The sequence below is a fragment of the Rhipicephalus sanguineus genome, chromosome 6 (assembly GCF_013339695.2).
Source record: "Rhipicephalus sanguineus isolate Rsan-2018 chromosome 6, BIME_Rsan_1.4, whole genome shotgun sequence".
NCBI lineage: Eukaryota > Metazoa > Arthropoda > Arachnida > Ixodida > Ixodidae > Rhipicephalus > Rhipicephalus sanguineus.
Genome location: NC_051181.1, coordinates 122985916 through 123008542, shown reverse-complemented (window position 1 = coordinate 123008542; position 22627 = coordinate 122985916). Strand labels below are relative to the sequence as shown.

Below are 22627 nucleotides of genomic sequence, written 5' to 3'. Positions count from 1 at the left end.
AAAACTGGTACGCTGCACCAAGCGAGCGAAGCCGAGAATACATGTGACGGAGTTGCATGCAGATCAGCTGCTGTACTTGCGCGTATACAACTCTGAGTGCAAGAGTTGCTGTTTTATTTGTTTCTTTTCTAGGTTCCTATAAATCTATTATTTTAGAGCAAAAGAAAGCTAACGCTGTGTTTATAACTTCCCTTAGTGTGACGTCACACGTTAGTGCCTATGGCGGCCGGTAGTGCCGCATAGTCGTTTAGGAGCCCAAGAAAACTCAGATTTCAAACGGGCGTCATTAATTATAGACTGAATATTGCCCCGAAATGTTTCGGAATCGGCATGCCTAATCCTTGTTGAAGCAGGGAAAATTACAACCGGGCAGCTTCATTTTTTTTTCATGACCCCTTTAAAAATACTAGGATTGATGTTTAATACTTTCCTGTCCGCGGGAAAATAGGCTAATTTTGGGTACTCTAGTAAACAATTTTTCTACTGCCACAGAATATTATCGATACTGTAATATATAGTATGAACGTGTAGAACAAGGAATGCGCTTCCTAATGGTATTATATTTAAGCAAACATGCCTGAAGAATTTTCCAAAAAAAAAAAGAAGCTTTAATAGGAAAATGTTGAGAAAATGTAATCACTCTGTAAAAACATCAATGGTGCTTTGCACCAATTGAACACAAACAAATTTCGAAATATACATTTTAACCACAAATTCCATATCCATTATCCCTGCAAATATAAGCATTCTATCTCTAGTCGTTTTTTGGATACAAAAGGAAACGTTCACCCTAGTGGCTATCGTGCCACCACACAATGCAGTTATGTGATGCAGTGAAGCACAGGTTTGCGCAGCGTGTTTCACAGAAAACATTCAATTTCTATGTTACTTTTTGCACAAGAGTATGCATTCATGCCTATTTATTAGTTGTGCTGCACATCTAGGGGATTATTTCTCAGGTAAGGAAGATCATGAAGAAATCGATGGCTCCAACGAAACGTCGCACGGCACTACGGAGCGCAATGCCGAGGTCCACTCTGGGTCGTTTTCTTGCGCTGAACTCCACCCGTTCAGCAGCCGGTGGCAAGCGGTCCCGCCCAAACGATGTTGATACCCCTCAGATAAGAACTGTGACTTTTAAAACACGCCAGATATCTTTCGAAGGGAGTGCGGCAGCGACGACTAAGGTTGGAGATCAAAACGAAAGTTACCGGCGGATACCTGTTGACATTGTGTGGCTGTTTGATGCACTTTCGCTGTCCTTGCTGAAGGCCGATGAGTCAAAATCATCTTTAGAGTCTGCGCTGCTGCCAGGATAAAAAATTCTGGCTCAGACTCGCCGGAATTCGCCGAAATTTGCCGTTCCCGAGAGGCATGGGCACGCGATGTCGACGTCATGTTTGAAGGTACAAGCGCTCAATCCTCTCGACTTAACTGGCACTTCAAAGCTCTCTCCGCTGCGGAAAAAATAAACGACTAGGGGAAACTGGAAAAATAGCTCCCGTTTTATACGATGGATGATGTTCGCTGTCCGTAAGCGCTCCTAGCACGGCAAAATTTGAAGTTGAAAACCATCGACAGCGGGCTATCGATGGGTAAGGCGCGGACAGGAAAGTGTTAAGCCAGAAAGTTTAAAAAGAAGAAAGTGATGAGACAATGTATCAAACGCTTTCGCGAAATCTAGAAAGATGGCATCAGTTTGTTGATTGCAGTCTAAGTTTAAGTGTAAATCCGTTGGTTGTCTCACAGTTGTCGTTATTTGTTCAACAATGCATTAATAAGAGGTGGGGGACAGATAAATATCATAAGGACAAGTCATGATACAAATGCAGTGTTTGAAGAATAACAGTGAAAGTAAATATGTATACAGCAGACAGTGTTGAACAGAATGGATAAAGTAAATAGGAAAAGTGTAGGAACTATTACACGCAGTTGGTTACAAGACGCGAACACCAATAAATACCGTAAGTGCGCTTTCAGCCAACACTGTCGGCTTAAAAAAAGGAAAAGACAGAAAAAGGAAACTTTATTGAAAAGATTCAGGCTGCACCCACATGCATAGATGTCTGCATCGATGTATGTCTGGTGCTTCACACAAGACTCTTTTTCAATAATGCAGAAGTGTTGCTGCTGTCTGCTTCATTCCTGTGTCATGCACGGTCAACAGTGGACCTAATGGTGCATTGGCATTGGTTCAAGCAATGATTTGCTTTGTTCATACCATGGTACCACGCCCTTAATTGGTTTTGCGATGCTCATCCATTCATGATGACACGTGTGGGCGCTGACTGTCCTCTGCAGTAGTGCTGCATTTCTAAAAGCGTGGCATTTTTCACTGTTAGAGTGTGGACAGCTTTCATTGTGCAAGGCTGCCACTCCCTTGTTGTGTACGTGTGGCTTCGTGAGTGGCAGTTGCAGACATTGAAAGGATACTGTCGTCACTCTGTCTGCATCCTGTGCAGGTAAAGACTATATCGGCAAATGTATGATTGTGGTGTCCAGTGCTGATAATAGTATATGATTGTAATCTATGATTACAGTGTCCAGGGCTGCTAGCAACCTTGTCACAAATAAATTTCTTTGCTGCCTTGCACTTAATCATCACTAAACTCTGCCCTAAAACTCCTTAGTGTAGTTGAAATTGTTCGTGCAACATTAGATTTGTGAAGCTATCGCTGTTCTTTCATAAATTACGGTGCATTTCATTAAATTAACGCTACTACAAATAGAATCAGTGTGAACATAAATATGACAGCTTCTGTGAAGAAGGTCTGTTGCCCGCCAACTCCCGTTTCATTTCGTTTTTCAGCCGTCGGGTAAAACAGCTTCCTGCTCCTGTGAAACCGAAACAGCTCAAGCCGGTGAATGTCATGAAGTTCAAGGAGAAGTTTCCGAACCACGTCAGCAGCCAATACAGGTCGGACATACTTCTCACTGATCTAACTTAAAGCGGCTCTGCAACACTCGAACCTTGATGCCTCCTTGAACAAGTTGCCCATACGCTGTACTCAAGAAAATGCCACTCTGGTCATGCCACGCAACCAGACCCACAGAAGGTCACTTCAGTCAGTGACATTAGGGGTGCCCCTGCAACACTTCTTTAGCGTAGTAGACAGTGCTGGGCAGTATCGAAGATACATGTATCTTAGATACTATCTTAGATACCTTTTAGGTATCTTGTATCTGTATCGGGATACGTCTCGCAAAACAAGTATCTGTATCTGTATTTCCAATACATTCGATATTGTATCGTGTATCTTAAAATACAAGATACTCCTATCGCAACAACCCTGCGAAACAATAATCGCTGGCCAAACTGCACTCCTCAAGCTGGTACTGGCGCCACTAAACCATCTGAATAAAACTGAGGCCAGTGATGAAATTTTAGCTTTCCGCCAGTGCCCTCCAGAGAGGGAAGCGCGTCCGTTTTGGTGGAGCAGAGTCACGTATCAGCGCTCGCGCAGTCTCGACAGAAACAAGCGCGCGGACGTCTACGCCCAGCCTACGTACCTTCCGTTTTCTCAATTTTTTTTTTCTTGTTAGTCGCGCCAACGCCATGACACTTGCTCTTTACCACTGTCCTGTGCCGCGTACTCCAATGCGTGCGGCGTCTATCGCGCAAATTCTGATGTTGCTATAGGGTCGTTATGAAGATTCCTCTTGCGTCTCGCTTCGTAACGAAATCTGATGCGCGCAAAGATTGGGTTGCTTTGCGTCTCGTGGCTTTTACATATGAGCGACTTGAAGGATCTCGTGGATGTATGTTTGACTTACATGCAATGAATTAACTTGTAGGCAAATAAGATTGTAACAATTTTAGCATCACTGGTACTGATGCTAGATATAATAGAGCAGAACAGAAGATAGCTTGGCCTACCGTATTTTTCTTCCTGCCATCTCTATTCAAGGAATTTATGATATCATGATTTGGATGTTAGCACAAGAGCTTTCTTAGCTGTCCTTTTGCGTCCCGTCCATTACCTACTAGGTCTCTGTACTGTTTTTTTACGGTCTGGTCACTGCAGTATGTCTTTTGTAACGGGCTACCAAAATAAGACATCTGCTTTATTCTTTTGACTGTCTGCATTATTTCTACTACTGTTTACACATTTACACGTTGCCAAGGCGTACAGTACAAAACATTCTGCTTAACGCTTAGTAAAACAGCGAAATTGAGTTTGCGTTATAAAGAAAGGAAATTATTAGGAGCCATCTTAAAGATGTTAGGAAGGGGGCTCGAAATCGTTGTTGTACCGAATGCTCTGTTTTTCTGATGAGCGTCCTAACGAGCCGTTTCAGGCAATTTTCCATAGGCACTGAATTTTCTATTGTCTCACCTTAATAGGTGAGTTGACGATACTTCATGCTTAATTGTCATAGGTGTTAAGGGCATCGTCTGTATCGTTTTTCTGTACTCATTCAATGTGAATGTTTGATACGGAACCACCTCTCTACTTTACTTAAATTTGTTTTCCTGTTTTAGGCCTTCCTCATTCTTTTTTGACTGAAATAGGGACGCGGATTCTGAAATATCGAGGTTTCGTCAATAATATCTGGGGGGTTTAACGTCCCAAAACCACGGCATGATTACGGGGGACGCTGTAGTGGAGGGTTCCGGAAATTGGGACCACCTGGTGTTCTTTAACGTGCACTGATATCGCACAGTATGCAAGCCTCTATAGCAATTCGCCTCCATCGAAATGCGACCGCGGCGGTCGGGATCGAACCGAGTTTTTGTTCTTTTGTTCCACGGTTATGTTTCAACACATGGTGACCACATGTCCTCACTAAAAGAATGCTTGAGAACAGTTATGTCAATGTATCTCATGCACATATTTATTTAGAAAATAAATACAAATGGGACGAAGAGGGTCATATGAGCGGGCCGGTCCGCGTGCTTGAGACCCCTAGTATACGCGATGCGTCAAAAGAAAAAAGTCGCTACCAGCGTTGCTGCTGCTGTACACCTGTCCGGTGATCTGGTATTGCGCAAACGGTCTTTTACGGAGAAGGTAAAAGTCCACACCGGTATTTGTGCCGTCGTACGAAGGCTTCTTATTGAAGTTCTTGTGATTAGATGGCAATTAACCTGTTAGCTGGTCGGCAAGCTGAGCAGCGACTCCCATCCATTGCAAAAATTACAAGCAAGAAACGCTGCCAACGAAGCGTATAAAGAGCTGTCCTGTTAAGAAACTAAAAAAAAAAAAAACCAATAAGTTCTTTCGGAAGGAAGCTAATGTACTTTGAGCAAGAAGGGCGAAATTTTGAGATACTAACAAACATTTCATTCATTTTCTTTTATATTTTTGGTAATTTTATTTTTCCCCGAACTATTGAGGAATGGAACCTGATAACTTTCATCATCTGGACTCACCCGAATAACTTCATAATTACATTCTCACTATTTCCTAAACAACATTTTCATTTAGAGCTGTTTCTTTGTTTGCCTTTCTTCGTTTCAGATTTTCGATTGTGCCTTGTACGCATATTTATGTTGTACTTTGCCCCTTCTGCTTGGCCCACATGGCCTACAGTAACATATAAATAAATTAATGAAACAAAATTGGTCACAGTTAAGAAATTTTCAAGCAGACATTTTCGTGCATAAGCGTTTTCTGCAACATTATAGGGACTTATAAAAACAAATTTGCGAATGTATCGAAGTATCTTAAGATACAATTGCCAAGTATCGTATCGGATACAAATATTGCGGCAGTATCTTGTATCTGTATCTCAAATACTTCTTGCCTGAGTATCTTGTATCGTATCGCGATACAATTTCAAAGTATCTTTGCCCAGCCCTGGTAGTAGATAATGGGAAGACATTGCCGATCTATTGTCAAGGCTCATGTCGACATGTTAGCCATATATCATTGCATTGCATTCATTTGCGATTTTACAGTTTCATGTGGGAAACATCAGCAAATCCCTTTTGCATTCTTGTCACCAATAGCAAGCACGCCCGACAGGTATGGGGTTAATTCACGTATGGCATGCTCTTGGACTATCGCAGAATCCACGTACCATGGCGTGCTGATGTCACGTGCATCTGAACAAGAAGTAGCGCCCAATACGATGAAAAAAAAAGAGATGTAGAGAAAATGTGCTCAAGGCCATGACTGGTGTCTGTCTGTCTGTCTGTCTGTCTGTCCGTCCGTCCGTCCGTCCGTCCGTCCGTCCGTCCGTCCGTCCGTCCGTCCGTCCGTCCGTCCGTCTGTCTGTCTGTCTGAACTAACTAACTGCCTACATCTTGGCGCTCTCATGGTCGTCTCCTTAGCTTGGTACATACCAAAATTGGCGTTGGAGGACGTGAAAGTATGACGAACACAATTCGCAGGTCATGACAGGAATAACGTGACTTCCCTGTGGTTGGTTGGTTGGCGACACTTTATTAGTAGTCCTGAGAGATGCGTGTACATCATAAAATTCTTTCCACCAGTCACGTGTGGCACATACCTGCATACCGCGGCCTATGCTGTGCGGGTATGCACCACAGGTGATTCACATTCTATATCAACCCAGACTTTGGAAATTTTAAACCGAGATTGTGACGGGGCTCGTGTCACAGAAAATGCGGTGCCAAGGTCAGCGATGTTGTCGATGGTTTAAGTATACGATGGAAGCAAAAAGCAACATCACAGTTTGAGTCAGAATTGAACCCAGGCATTCTGCATGTGACTCAAGTATTCTACCACAGAGCCACGCCAGTGCTTCACAATGCTTCGTAAAAAGAATCTATACAAGCATCACGTCAGGACAACACCAATTGGGGTGGCAGTGTTGGCTGTCCGCTTTGATATCAATGTAACAAACATTACATATCTATGACTCCTCAAGCTATTGTAAAGTGTAGCGCGTATACACCTACGACTGCTACGTGTGGCATGCACATCATCGCCCCTTGATGTGCACATTGTGACGACGAAACTGACGTATCTGCTCGATGCTACATCGTACCGTTAGCTACCCTTTACACGCCAGTGTACTCGGCGTGCCTCGTAAGTACACTATGCACACAATTACTCAGTTTACACAAAAACCTTGTACCACCTTGAAACACTTGGCTCAAAGCGAAAAATCCGGCATATGCTGCTACTGCCTGACTGCTTCACATGAAATTGATTCCCACAATGCTTGAGATTTGCTGGACTATTTTTTTTTAACTTCTGTTTGTGATAAAATAGAACACTCAGTACTAGTACACATCACTTGCAAGGCAACAAAGTTGTACTGATGTACCTATAACCATTGTTTTTCATCTTTCCCAACCTCCTTTGCTTTCAGGTATCCTTCAGATGACAGCTATGATCCGTACAAGAAGGCTGACATGCAAATGCGAGAATTGATTCGAGGCTCCACCCTGATGTCCAAGAACCCCAGGACGGTTCCGGGAGTGCGAACGGGTGGCTTAAATAGCAACAGTATAAATGGAAACCTGAGCGACTCTAACAGCTACACGAGCACCAACAGGTAACAAACCCCGCTTGAACAACCTTCTCTTGCTGAGTGGACATGCTTCGTTCGTCTTGTCGATTCGGCTGATGTTGAGGTGCTTCTTCCTCTTTGCTCGACACTATCCCAATGTTTGGGCTTCAGAGGTTCCTGTTGATGGCGTTTAGTCACACCATTAGGTCTCCTAAATGTGCAGTAACAAAACTTGAGGTTGTTCTAACAGCTGGGTGCGCAGTGCCTTCAATTGCAATTATACTACCGCAGAACATTGTTTCTCGTTCGACTTTTCGTCCCATGCTGCCAAAGATTCAGGCTCGTGATCACGAGGGTGGAGGTTAAATTTTGACGTCCGTAAAACCTTCTTTTTTCCCTTCTTTAAAAATATACGATATTGTCATTTTGCCTCGGTTTTCTCTAGCCGAGGTAACAGTGATTCCATGTGAGGACTCTTAGGTGACGATGGTGCATGTGCTCATCGCTGACAACCCTGGCACTGGCAGTATAATGCTTGCAAAATTGTGAGAGCATCAAAGGCACACCGCGAAGCTGCTACTCTTAGGTTGCTGGGTGTGCCAGTGACATAGGCCAATATTACAGATGCCAAAAAGTGCGAAGCTAGCCAGCCCATGCAGGGTATGATAAGTAACTGGAACTTCCACTACAGTGCTTTTTAAGAGACAGAAAGACTATCTAGCTACTTCCTGCTAGGATGACATGTCGCCTTTTCCAATAACCGGCACTTGTCGTTTCTTGCTGTAGTTCTTGACACTTTTCAGTATTACACTGCCAATTGATATCAGCCCCATACTATTTGCAAACATACCTTGATTTAAACTGTTTTGTTAACTCTGCTGCGTATAGTGCACCACCAACCTCAACTGAGCTAATGACTGTACTTGGAGAACACTGCTTGCAAGTTTCGGCATTAATCTTTTAATAAGGCATTTAATGCATTTGCTCAAATTCTGTGAGCGAGTGAGTTAACATTTTATGAGGAATGGTTTGTTATCTTTTAATGAATGGGGTTACTAGCTTTCTGCTTTGCTTCATATTGCTTCAACCGGTGAAACCAAAGGAAGTGTCCGTCATTATTAGAAGGAAAGAAGGTGACTTTTAAGAGCTTGTTTTTCTTTGTTAGACACAATATTAATGAGAACTAACAGACAGTAATGCCAAGGAAAGTATAGGGGATATTATTTGTAGTAATTAGGATATAAATGTGAAGAAAGTAAAGTGGATGAAAAGATAACTTGCCGCCGGCAGGGACCGAACCTGCGACCTTCGAATAACGCGTCTGATGCTCTACCACTGAGCTACGGTGATGGTCATTCACCGTAGCTCATACGTGCCATGCTCATATGCACATAAATACCCCACGAAGTAGACGGGAGGGTGACCGCCGCCGTAGCTGAGTGGTAGAGCATCGGACGGGCTATTCGAAGGTCACAGGTTCAGTCTCTGCCGGCGGCAAGTTATCTTTTCATCCACTTTACTTTCTTCACATTTATGTCCTAATTACTAGAAATAACATCCCCTATACTTTCCCGGGCATTATTGTCTGTTAGTTCTCGTTAATATTGCGTCATTATTAGAGTAACACTACGTGTTTTCCAGCGACAAAGTGATAAACTTTCTCATGGAGCTGGGCACAGGAGAAGGGACCCTTCACATGACTTATAAAACCGATATGGGATCACCTGGGCAGTGGCTACACAATTTCAGTTATAAGTAGCCTCGTAGCTGTGCTAATTAAGATAATTGGCTAATACTGTGACTTGGACGAGTTTGGTAGGGCGTATTCTTGAACTGGCGCAGTGTAAAAAAAATTAAGACTGAGCATTTGTGGTGTGTGTTGCTCTTTCTTCAGTCTGTTTTTTGTGCACTGTTAATTTTTAAGATAGTGTATGTAACTAAAAATAAAAATAAAACTCGTAACTTGTTTTCTGATATTCACCATTAGCGATAGTATTGCTTTTCATAAAATTGTATTATTTGCCTTCAGTTCTCTATCTTTAGGAATATTTGGCAGTCTTTGGAGAAACGCTTGGTACATATAGGACTTTGCCATCGTTAGTGTAACGCTTTGTCATGCTGCCTCACAGCTTCAGCAGTGAAAGGGCATATTAGAGCGTACTTAAAGGCCAACTCCGGCTATTTTTTGGCCATGTCAAAGTAATGGTGCTTTTATGTTCCTGAGACGCTCCTGTTACGGGCCCGATAGCAGAAATACTCGGCAAATTGGAGAATAATTTTAAATAAGCAAAAAAGCGCAACACCGAAACCGAAACCCAACCGAGTGTACTGTCTACGTATGACGTAGACGTTGTTACGAACGAACCGGAATTCGTGCAAGGCATGCCGGTCACGCCGGTGCGGAGTATGAAAACTGTGACAGCCGGGACGACCAGCGAAGCGCCGGCCAAATCAACGCTGTCTGTCGCCTTGTGCACAGCAGACGCTCGCTGTAGCGGCCGAAGCGCCCAAGTTAGCGGTGCCCTCGGCTGCGTCACTTCCGCCGCCTTCCCAATACTGACGTCACAGACGCAATGTTGCCAATAATTGTGGGAAGCCAGGAGGGCGTTTGCAGACAATCTTTAAAATTCACTTGCAAACAATCTGCGCATGTCTCAAGCCTGTAATTTGGCATAAATAACGGAAACGTGCAAAGGAATGTACCCAGCGAATTACATTGAGATTCATCGACCTCGAAGAATCGCCGTAGTTGGCCTTTAAGGGTCCTGTATCAGCTACTGTTGCGTCATCACATGATGGAGCGTACTAGTTGCTAAAGCAATAGTCCCCCTCACTAGTCACTTCGAAAATGGGAAGTTTACTATGGGAGGAAAGTACTTTGTGGGGCTTTGCATGCAGGTGGTTTTGTGGTGAACATTTAGTACTGCGTGCAATGACTTTCAAAGTGTTGTCATACCTTGTAAAGAAAAGAAGACTACACAAATGCTGCAACAAAAGGATGAATTGTGACATGATTATAAGACTCGTTGATGCATGATAAACGCGTCTCGTGAACTAATGTACAGTGGTCAATTTATACTTTACGATTAAGTCTTGCTGCTAATGTAAAAGGGTCAGTCCAAAAGGGGATTTGAAGTTGGCGAGAGGTTTCTTCCTAAAAATGGCAGTGTTTCTCTTTTTTATTCTTCCTCGCATAGCAGTCATAAGTGGTAACTTAGAAGCCTAGAAGGCTAAAATTAGTTTCTTCGGCATCTTCATGCAGCTTACATCACCAAAGCCACATGAATCTTAGAAATGATTGGATTTGGAATGTAGCTTTTCTGTAGAGCATGCCACATTATCCGAGTGATTGGCCGTGCTAAGGAAGTTCTGTGTTTCAATATGGGTGTAACATTCAGCCATTGATTTAGCATTTTTACAGAGGTCCTGCAGGAAATTTCGAAACATTGTACTTAGATGCCAAGTGCATGTAGTAGTAGGTGGCTTCACCAAATAATCCCTTGCCTTCTTCTTCTTGTTCCTCTTTTTTTTTTCATTTCTAAGAAGTGTTCTTGCTTTGTTCAGTGGATCTGAGAACAAGCTAGACGAAGAAATGAACTACCTCAACGCAAAGTTTGCTGAGCTTTCGAGGCCAGGATTTACCGGGGAGTTCACAAACAAGTGAGTTTGCATTGTAGTACATACTAGTAATATTGCTTCATTGTTGCAGTTTACATAAGTTTAAGCATCTGCTTGATACTGTAATAAGGAATGGACATTTTATATGCCTCTGTGTCTATATCTAGGTGGTGAAAGCACTATTATGTTTGAGTGAATATGAGTAAATATGTAAGGGAAATTGGGGAGCTGATTACAAATACTAAAGGGCATGATAATTTTTCACTTGCAGTATATATGTGAGTGAAAAGCAATAAAAGACAAATAAAGGTGATTTATGCCTTAAATTGTATGTTTATGCCATTTACAAGAATAAATCTCGTCTTATTTGTGAATTTGGGACAAATATCCCACGGTGCATCGCAAGATTGTTCACACAGTTGTGTGGTCTACTTACTCATTTATAACCAAGTCAACCAAACTTGGTCTTTGATTGCAGTTAAAGGAGCTCTGAAGTGACATTTTCGGGTCATTATTTTGCATTAAATGGAGGTCTGAGACATCTATAATCTAATGAAAACATGTTGGAAAGTGTGTGAGTAGCATTCTAAATAATTCATTATAATAGTGCCCTTTCCTACAAACAATCTCATTTTCAGTATCCAGAAGCAGATGCTTAATAATGCATCATGATACAGTGGCCTGATAATGCTATTACAATGGCTGCTGCTGCTGCTGCCACACACAACCAGAACTAGAAGAGACACAAACCTTGTTTATGCTCATTTGTTAAATTATAAGCATTGTCGTCGTACCTAGCCTTATTGCTATGTGACGGTGGGAAACTTTGCTCTGTACAGTGTTATAACATTGCTATATAGTGAAGATGACGCCAGTCCTGGCATTTGGAGGCCAGTTTCAATTTCACATTAGCACATCTTACACTCACCAGCCTGAATTCTTGCTAATCAAAATCCTATTATACTTGAAGCATGTGACGGAGCTTTGGAGTGCTTGCTAGACCAAGCATAGTACAAATGAAATAATGCCAGAAGCAAATACAATTAGAATGAGTATTGAATACCTTGAAAGTACTAGAGGTAAATCAAACAGCATCAGACGCAAATATAATTGAGTTGAGTATCGATACCTTGCAAACTGTCAAAAAAATGAATACGTCCAGGTATATCTGTAAAATTAGCAAACGTGTGTCTATAAATTGCAAATTCTGAAGTGTTATCAGAATAATATCTTCATTCTTACAGTAATAGAGTTTTTAAATATTTATATACATATAGGAGGAGATCCCAAGTTAACGACTGCAATGGGACCTCTTTTGAAATGAAGTACTGTAAGAAAACGAACAAGACAGTAGTTGCAACAATTTGTGTACAAGAAGCAATGATGGTTATGTAACATAATTAGCGTAATTAGTAAAATAAATGTGTGACTACTGATTCAACACTTGTACAAGCCAGTGAAGTAAGTAATATATACAGCGTAATCCACTCATAACGATATTAGATATACCACTAATATCACTTATAACGATTAAATTAATCAGATTTCTCAATTTTCCCATTGCCCCCACGTGAAAGCAAACCATGTGATAGAATAGAATGATCAACGACATATCAGATACAACGATAGAACTCTGGCTGGCTGGTACGTGATTACTACAAAAATTTACCTGACAGCTTGTTAAATGTAAAGTACACCCGTGGGCAAAAGTATACGGAAAACAAAATTATGCAGCGCCCACAAGCCGAACTTCGCACTCTTGTGGACAACAAGAGCATGTGCCAAAATCGCCGTCTCCGCCATGTAGTGGTGAGCTGTCTGCTTTTCAGAGCATTGCTTTGGCAAATGCGTGGCCAGAGCAACGCTCTTGATGGCAGACGGCTCGCCGCTAGACAGCAATTTTGGCACGTGCTCCCATGGTCCATATACTTTTAGGGGCGAAGCTCCTCTTAGTCTAGCCTTGTCACGCGTCCGGCATAAGGCGTAACTGGCAGTATCTCCCGAACAGTATGTCCCATCACCGATCCTTTGCAAACTGGCCACTACTTCGTCTTTGCAAACATCCCACTATGATCCATCACCGATCCATTACTTCACCGACCATAAAGCCATTATAATGAAGGGGGAACGGAAGCCACCTTTGCAAACTGCCCACTACTTCGTCTTTGCAAGCATCCCACTATGACCCATCACCGATCCATCACTTCACCGACCATAAAGCCGTTATAATGAAGGGGGAACGGAAGCCGCGTCTAGCTACCACTTACGATTAATAAAATTTCTTTCATAAATATATACAGTGTTTGTCACGTCTTTGATGATGTACTGGGCTATCGCTTTGATTACTGCTGGGCGAAACCACTGAAGATTTCACGGTGTAACCATGATTGTTTCAGGAGCTTCGCCCAAGCTCTTCATCATTCACCCATGGATATGCTGGGAATTTTTTTTCTCACGGGTGTACTTTGAAGAGAATGACGCGAGTGAACATGGTAGATTTACACGTTCACGGCACAGCCTATGGCTGTCTTGTCTGTTTTCATTAAGGACACCGTGTCGTTTTTCTCTCTCTTTCTTTCGAAGCTGGGCCAAGCGTATGAACGACAACGCAGTGGCAGTGCACTCGCTCAGCGACCGCGATGTCCACGTCAGCAGTAGTGGTAGCGACGGCTCGTTGCCGAGCGTGGGTCACGGCCTGGAGACCAAAGTTCCTTATCTGTGTCATCAGTGTGGCACCATGTACCCGGTCACTGTAGCCAAGTACTGTTGTGAGTGTGGCGCCAGGAGGCTTGGCTACATCAGCCTCTACGCGTAATGTTCCAGTGTGTAGGGGAAAGTTGGGAACGATCGTGACTGCCGCCACATCGTAAAATACGGAAGCGAGCGCTGTAAGAAGCATCGGTCGTCCACTGTGACGTGGAGGCTCTGTTTTGTTCACTCACACTACGCTCGAATTATTCTTTCTTTCTGTCTGTCTCCTTGTTGCAGAGCTGCTAAACGGTCTCCTGTAGAAGTTTACGAAACAACCTGCAACTTCAAAACTTGTTGCGCATTGTGACTTGGAAACACATTGCTTGACTTCGGTACTGTGGCACTCTGCAGCCGAGCATGAGATCTTGGGATCAATTAGTCGCACTTCATTGTGAAAGGCAATATTGCTCGTGTGCCATGTTTTTGGTGCATGTCGATCGACCTCAAGTGGTCGAGATTTTTCCGGAGGCCTCCATAGTGGTGTCCCTCGCCCTCATGAACTTCTTTGCGGTTTCAGGACGTTAAACTCAAGGAGAATTTTTAGGCTTCGCGCGAAAGTGGTAGGGAAGTAAAATTCTGTTTATATGTTTGCATACTTAGAGTAAGAGAAATGCCCCTCATAATCATGGAGCATAATGTTGAGATTCAACACATAAATCCTTTTCCATTTGCCTTTCTGGAAGTTGGTAGTTCAACATGGTATCATTCTGAGTTGAGAATTGCAGTTCCAAAGGTTAAGGCAGCTGAGGCATCATCTAAGTGGTCTGTAGAAACTTTGCCTGTGCCTTTTTTTCCTAGTGGCATTAGCACTTGCTGCATTTCATGCATTGATGTTTGATAGCTGAAAGCAAGAGCATCAATAAGAAAAAGGGAAAGATGCTAAGTTTGTTAAACTAATTGCTTCTCAGTCATGGGCTTCATGTTGTGATTTGTAATTATCTGCTTCCATGCCAACATTTCAATGCTTAAAATGCAACAAAAGCTTTGGCTTATCTACTTAATTGAATGAAATATGCACTATAATGAACTAATGAAGAACAGGAGTGGGAAAGTGAAATCAGTAGATTGCAGAATGTAGAAAGTCAGAGAATTGTCCTTTAGGCAAAAAACATACAATTAGGGTAATTGAGCGAAACTACAACATGCTGTCTTTCTTCAAAGCAAAAAGAGAACTGTACTTTTATACCAGACCACTCAGTGCACATTTTTCATCATTTTTGTTCACATAAATTATCTAACTCACTTTTTGTTTGTCTGTTGTGGTAAAAACCACTGCAAATAGTTGGTGAATTTCTATCTGTTTTTTGTCGTAATTCATAAGTTAACAATGTTCACAAATAAGTAGTGTACTTCCTGTGTCTTTGTTCATCAAACCTCAGTGCCTCTTCACTCACGGTGGGTGCTGGTGTCTTCGGCAGTTCCTCGACCTTGTACAAGGTCACCACTGTTGGCGTAATGAGTGCTTTAGTTGTATGTTAAGTGCTCTCCAATAGGGCATATCGACGATAATGCGTGGTCTCGGTCCACAGCTTGTGGCATGTTACGTGTGGATGTCGTGTGCAAGTGCTGTGAGAGAAAGTGTTCTTGGAAGTGCAGACAATGATGTCTGCCCCGTGTCACAATGCACGATTCTGAATTCCGCACTTCAGTCACGCATGAAATGTGGGCAACTGTTGCTGGTAGACAGAAGCACACCTGAATGTGTATCCTCTCTGCTTTTTCTTCCTTTTTCTTTTTGCATGAAACGGCATTACATCTCTTTCGTTCAGCACACACTGCCTGGACTGCTGCACTTTTCCGTCCACCTAGAGTACTACATAAGCAGAACTGCAATATAACGAGTACAGATATAAAGAATTTTTAATTGTAACGAAGTAAATGAGGATTTGGATTTCCACTTGTACAGCATTACTAATATACATCTATAATGAATTTTCGGATGTAACGTAGCTATTTTCATGTCAGATGCGACTACACTGTAACGAGGTTTGATTGAGATAATCATCCATTGTGCCTTTTCAAGGATTGGAGCGCTTTATTTAGCCACTGTATTGGCACCATTGTTGTTGATCGAAATAACCTAAAAACATGCATAGCCATCTTTGTTTTGTTTTTTTCAGCACGTGTTTTTGCTGCATACAACTCTTCTTTCTTTTTGCCTAGAAGGTGCCATGCCTCACAATCTATGAATCTCATTCGTGTTGTGTTCCAGTACACAACTTGGACTCATGATATAGTTAATAAGGACATAGTTCTGAAAAAGCTACAGCTACTTCAGCACCTTTGGGGACCTTTCCAGGAGCCCTGCTTACAATTGCCGAAATGCCTTTTAAAAATATTTCTAGGTCAATGCTGTGTCATCTCTCCCAATGAGATGGCCGTCCTGTGAGACTCCTGCATTTTGTCAGTCTCTAACATACTTTCGCATTTCATAGAGCCACGGTGATAGGGAAATTACTTCCTACTTATGTCTTGAATTTTGAAAACACAGATGTGCATCTGCAAGGAACGTTCAGAGTACATTCTTTCTTTACCATTAAAATTTCACATTTAACCATCAAGCAAAAATCTAGCCCCTCTGTGCATTCCCCTTCTTTCTTTTTGTTTCAAAATGAGCACCTCAAACTGGCAGGTCTGTTGCTTTTAAGTAGTGCGCGAGGGTTTGTTGGTTGGCTACCAGCTCGTAAAGGATCACGTGCTACGCAATGCCACCTGGGAAAAGCAATTTTCCACATTTGCCACCATGGCCACTAGTGGCGTTGGCTAACACTCCCAGGATTACAAGTGCAGAAATACTTGGGGAAATAGTGGATCGGTGAACGGGTGCCACCATAGGGCACTTGGTAGAATACCGGACGTGTAAATCAAAGATTGCGTTCGGTCCCCACTGGCAGAAAGTTGTTTGTTTGTGCGCTTTCATTAACTTTCCCTTTTTGTCATAATTAGTAGACTTCAATTAAAACTACAAATTATGCTTCCTATGGTTTCCTTTTCTTCATTATGTATTAGCCTCGTATGACTGCGTCTAACAAAAGAATGGACCCTTCAATTCATTCTCCTTGTTTCATTAACCTGTTCCAGAAGAAATTTAGGGAAAATGCGCAACTTTCAGCCGCCAACATGCCATGAACAGTCAACAGCTGTCAGTATTGTTTATTCATACTTCTCACCTTGTTGCTGGCTTACACCTCCCCTGTGCAATGATACCTCACAATCTGGAGAGAAGTTTCTTTTGTTGTTATCATAAACAGAAAACTCACAAGATTAATGGTATTAAATGCAACAAAGACAGCTTGATCATAAGAAATTCTTGCACAGCCCAGGTGCTTGGCTGCAAAGGCTGCTTTGCATTAGACAACTCTACTCTTTCTAGTATTCGGCAAAAGAACCAGCCTTTGCAAAATAAGGTGCTTATTCAGTAAGTCAATGTTTCCGAATACTGAAACTCAGCACGTATAGCTAACACCTAACAGATAGATAACTGCAATGTATTGCATAGCTTCTGTACATGATTGCTCAAGATTCAACAGTAAAATATTGTGTGCGACTCTCTCTGCGCTAACGTGCTCACAGAGCACCACTTATTCTTCCTTTCTTTATTTTAATTTGTTTTGCCCTTCCATCATCGGCTCTGCCATCATTAATTCCTGGATCAGTGTTTCAAAGTGGCATATAAAGTGGAAGGAATGCGGTCACAGTAAATGAACCTGTAAAAACCCTGTGGCTTCAGATACTACGGCGCCTTTCATCACACTAGTTTGCGCCTGCTGATCAATTGTAATTGTGATAGCTCTCACAATTCGAGTTGTTTCTGTAGGCAGGGCCAGTGCTGGGCCACCATTACCTGATGCAGGGTTAATTGGTCACAACAATGGCCTACGTTGGTCTTTTTTTTAATTCTAATTGAGACAGGTGAGTACCGGAGCCCTCAGGTCAGGGCTGGGCCCATGAATTTTAGTGGTTTCTTTTCTTTTCCTCACTTTTTCTTTTCCCCCTTCTTGCAGCACTCTGAAAACACAAGATGCTGACTGCAAAACTTTAGTGAACTAAAGATTAAGATCATTGAGATTATTCGTAATATTTGATTAGCAACATTTGTCGGTAGTCAGGAGCGTCGGCAGGATTTTGTCTTGGGGGGTGCAAAGCAGTGTTGCATGGCGGCTGGGGGAGGAGGAGAGTACTGGTGTAGCTTGGGTGGGGGCAAGTGCTGGTGTGTCTTGAGGGGGGCAAGTGCCCCTTTTGCACCCCCCTGCCGACGCCCATGTCGGTAGTATTTAATAGCCACGTGATGAGGAAATGGTGGTTTTAGAGCTGTACAGAATCAAGTGCACGTTGCATTTTTCTCACAATAATTCACATGATGTCACTTTTGCTACGGTGTCTGTGCACTCTAGGACACCCGCTTGGTATGTCCTCAAGGTGTTCTTTCATTTGAGGACATCATTTTTGCACAGCTTTTTAGCCACTACTGTTTGTTTGTCACACACATCCATCAAAAGGGATGCAGGTGCCTTTGGTATGGCCTACATTTTGCAACAAGAGGGTGTGTGCGCTAACATTGTGTGCGATCGTCGTCTGAAGTATAGTTCGCTAGTCACATGATTTTTTAAAATTTCTGCATGCGTTCAGCTGTTGGATTGCAGCCTCTGTGCGGTAATTTTTTCTTGTTTAGTCAACTTTTCTTTGCACTGAGTGTTTTTTTTTCTTCTTAAGTACATACGTGCGCCAAGGATGCATTTTGCTGTTTTTTGTTTTTATTTGCGTGCGTGCATGTGTGTGTGTTTGTGTAGCATAGCATATTGACAAACCGTGTGTAAGAAAAGCCTTCACTGTTTTTGCACTGTCTGCTAGAAGATAACATTGACTTGAGCTACTGACTGTAGGTACTTTACGGCCGTACAGAGATGTGTACATTAACTTAGTGAGGAACCTTGAACTGGTGTGGGTTTGTCGAGAGAGTGAGAGTGCAGTCACCTAAGTATATTTGCTCTCTTACCTTGGTGCCCAGTATTAATCTGTGTTGCATGCGTATTGGTTGTTGCAGTGTTATTACAGTTGGTCCGCTTCTTCGACTGACGTTAACGACTGAGCCGTCAGCTTGCTTGTTATACGCTTGTATTCAACGTTGAGCATTCCGCGCACAGCATGTTCAGCTTGCCGCAGCTGGTTGAAACGAGGCACACCTTGTAGGATACACGTGCTTCCACAAAATGGTTATGTGGTCAGATTGTTAAGAGTTTTTTTCTTCGTGGTCCTTCTTAGTGTTTTGAATTACTTGTATTGGTGCACCTTCAATCCCTCGAGGTGTTCTTATGGGCAAGTTTCTATGTTTGATTTTGTTTTAGAAATCTCAGTGCTTGTCACAAAGTCTCCGCAGTGAAAGTTTACAATCCGCAGTCTTTGTAAAACAAAGACTGCATTTGCCACACCTTTTACTGGGTCCTGTAGTGGCGACCACATGCCTCCTTCAATTCATGTTGTCGTAATTGCAAATTTATTTCGAAAAATGTGCTCTACACTAAGCATCTTCTAAATGTAAGGCATCCTGACTTACAGTTGCTGCAAAGAAGTTTTCAAAGATGCCGGGCTCGTTACTACCTGTCATTGGCCACATACCGAGGACCAGATGCACATTGGGCCACATACATGGTTTAAGTTGCTGCAAAATTGATCGAATTTCAGAAGGCCATGCCAGTTTCGAGAGCGCCAAGAACGCTTTGGAAGCAGTGTAACTAATTTTGTCACTTGTGGAGTAGCTTTAAAAGTTCCAGCAAAGACCGTTACAAGTCGGCTGTAACAAAACATGAACAAGATGGAGCAAATCCGTTTCGTAGATAATTGCTTTAAGTTTTAACTTTCTAACCATGATGCGACTCACATTCGAACATGCCACACCTCCAAAATCGAGTGTGTGTCAATGAATGTAAGGAAATGTGAAGCATGGCTATATACAAGTTTGTTTTTGTCACTGTGTTTCATTCTGGTTTGACAATACATTCAAGCAGTTGTTACACATGGTTGTGTTTGTCAGAAAGCGTTTTGTTCACTTTAGGGGAGGATCAGCATTCTTTCATAGTTTCTTTTTTGCTTAGCACAGGTTCATCCTGGTCTCTCTCAATATTGCAGAATTTGCACTTTCATTGAGGCCTATCTGAAATTTGCCTTCTGTGCATTCTAAATCTTATGCAGTAATATTAGGTGTCATTTGGTTTGCTTGCCAAAAGCTATGGGCATTATGAAATTAATCTTCTCCTGTATTAAAGACCAAAAACAATATGGAAGTGGTGTGCAAGGATCCAGAGAACCAAAGGACGAGCTAAGATTTTTATTTGTCTAAAAAAATTGCACTGTTATGGCTTCTAGCTTATGTGCCTTTGAAAATGACCCGCAAATGCACTGTATTTGTAAAGCATTTTGTTCTTTGAAGCTTACTATAGACCTTTCGCGTTTGACAACTGTTTTGAAACTTTTTTTTTTCTTATGTCGTGTTGCTTGCACAGATAGTGTTCTGGATATTTTTTTTGCTTCGTACCATTTCACAAAATGTTAGCACTGTTTGGAAGTTTCACATTGTGTTTGATTTATCGCTGTTCCATATGTTGAACGTTTGTTATGAAGCCTGTAATAAAGTGTAGCATCAAAGTGTTTGCGAGGCCTAATGCCACAGCTGCGCGTGTACTCCCATTGTGTGCCATGGCTGACTCTTGGCCGTACTACTGTGAACAAGAATTCAAATAAATGTGATGACTTCCGCATGATTCGGTGCTCTCTGATGTGGTCACAGGCCCGGAGCCAGGGTGGGGGGGGGGGGCAGGGCCTTGCCCCCTGGCTTCTCCACACGAGATGTAATGAATGGGACACACATGAAAGGCGGATGATAAAGGCCATGGAAGTTATCGCCAGTTTCTTAAAGGGGCCCTGCAACACTTTTTCAGCATGGTCAGAAAACGCTGCCGATTATGTGCCTGTGTGGTCACTATGGTAGAAACCAATAAGTCTTTCAATATGGATGATTTTTATATTTCCATTTCTGCAACAGTCCCATTGGTCATCGTGAAGATGGAAAATATATATGTCACAACTCACCAGTGTACTTGTTGCTTTCAAAAAAGAAAGGTGGATTCTGTGGTGCACTGCCGAAATAAAGTAATCTAGAATTCCAGTTAACTTTTGAGACAGTTTGATGATGGATATCCTGACAGTGGACCGAGCATTAGAATTTCTGCACAACTGGGCAGATGATGCATGAACTGACCACAATAACAATATAATCATGATGTCAAATGCACAATTCATTCATTGTCAAATTATTCACAACACGAACGCTTACTTACAACTGAACGTTTATTTAAAACCAAACAAAAATAGTTAAGAAAGATAGGTGACCACTTTTTTATATTATTTTGCTGTTCGTTTACCAAAGAAAATGTTAATAGCAAGGTCGGCGTGCATATCATGTTGTACGTCAGTACATCCAACTTTCGCCTTCCGCACGTCTTTACAAGCGATGCCACCTGTGTTCTAACATACCACTCCTCCCCCCACGCGCCTGCCGCAAGGGCAACTCACATGCGCACGCCGCCATGACAGCGGCGCGAACACGTTAACACGCCTAAGAACATCATGACTGTATCCCAGAGCTGCAGCCAAGCTAGCTTCGACTGGACTGAGTACCATGCAGGCCCTACACCATTCCCGTGTCCGTACGGGCAAGCACACCATCGCTGATGCCTGGTCCATCCTGGGCCGCCAGCCCTGCCGGCAATCCACGAATCACGTTGTGTTCGTCTTGCCTCCCGTTCCAGTGGGAGTGGTAACACACCCAAGGAGCTCTGCTCCTTTACCACTGTACCGGTGGTGTAAGTAGTGTTATTGGACACTTTATGCTATCTGGTCGCATACCATGGAATCGGGAGCTGAGCATAGGGGGGGGGGGGGGCAAAGGTTTGTCGCAGCGGGGTAGGGGGGGTTAACAAGAGATTAAAATAATGTTGAACAATAGATGCTATGTCAATTCTTCGGCATGCAGTGCCATTTAATGTAACATTGCTTTCATTGAGCCAAATAAACCCAGTGCACAAACAAAAGCAGCACACTCAGCTAACCAAATAGCCTAATTGCTGACATAAAAGTACCCGTGATTGGAACGACGCTTCGCTTATAACTCTGAATGAGCTGCACTGAAAAGGGACGACAATTCTTCGTCCATAAAAAAGCTCTTTGCGTCGAAATCAAACAGGCCAGTGCCATTATAGACACAAAGGAACGTTAAAATGTGCATATGCTACAAAAATGACGGATAGTCATGTACCATACACGCGCATCTATTCAAATGATCGCTAGACTTGAAGAGATCCCAGAAAGTGGTTGACTAATAGCGTAAGAGTTTTGGTGATTGACGATAAATATTTACTGTCGTAGTTGTTGAACTGACGTTCATAAAACACCCAAAAAATAAATAATCGCGATATCATGAGAAAAAAAAACCGGCCAATGGCGGCCGGTGCGGACCGGCAACCGGCCCGCCATCTGAAAAACCGGCCTGGCCGGTCTAAAACCGGACATGTGGCAACCTTAGTGTAAGGGGGAGAGGCCACAGCGTCTTACCCAGCCCCTTACACAGGCCCGAACGCGCTAGCGCGTGCCAGCACACATGGTTTTGTCTGCGTTACGCCAAGCTAGGACAGCATACGGCAGCCCGGGCCCCTAAAGTGCTCTGCACGTATCATCATCAAGGCGGTCGAAGAACAAGAGGAAGAAGACTTCTCCTTGGCGCGAGCGAGCGCTCAGATGGCTATGCTAGGTGGTAGAAAGCGGACGCCACCGCCGGACA

The 22627-nt window shown here is 42.8% G+C and overlaps 1 protein-coding gene across 1 annotated transcript in view; it reads left to right on the top strand.

Annotated features, from left to right (window-relative positions):
• Nucleotides 1–20549, top strand: part of LOC119396319 (zinc finger C2HC domain-containing protein 1A) — a 30264-nt gene extending 9715 nt beyond the window's left edge. The window contains exons 8-11 of the mRNA XM_037663483.2: nt 2810–2917; nt 7285–7470; nt 10990–11085; nt 13627–20549. Coding sequence (XP_037519411.1) covers nt 2810–2917; nt 7285–7470; nt 10990–11085; nt 13627–13858 — 622 coding nt within the window. The 3' untranslated portion in view covers nt 13859–20549. The remainder of the gene's footprint in view (nt 1–2809; nt 2918–7284; nt 7471–10989; nt 11086–13626) is intronic.
• The last annotated feature ends 2078 nt before the right edge of the window (nt 20550–22627 follow it).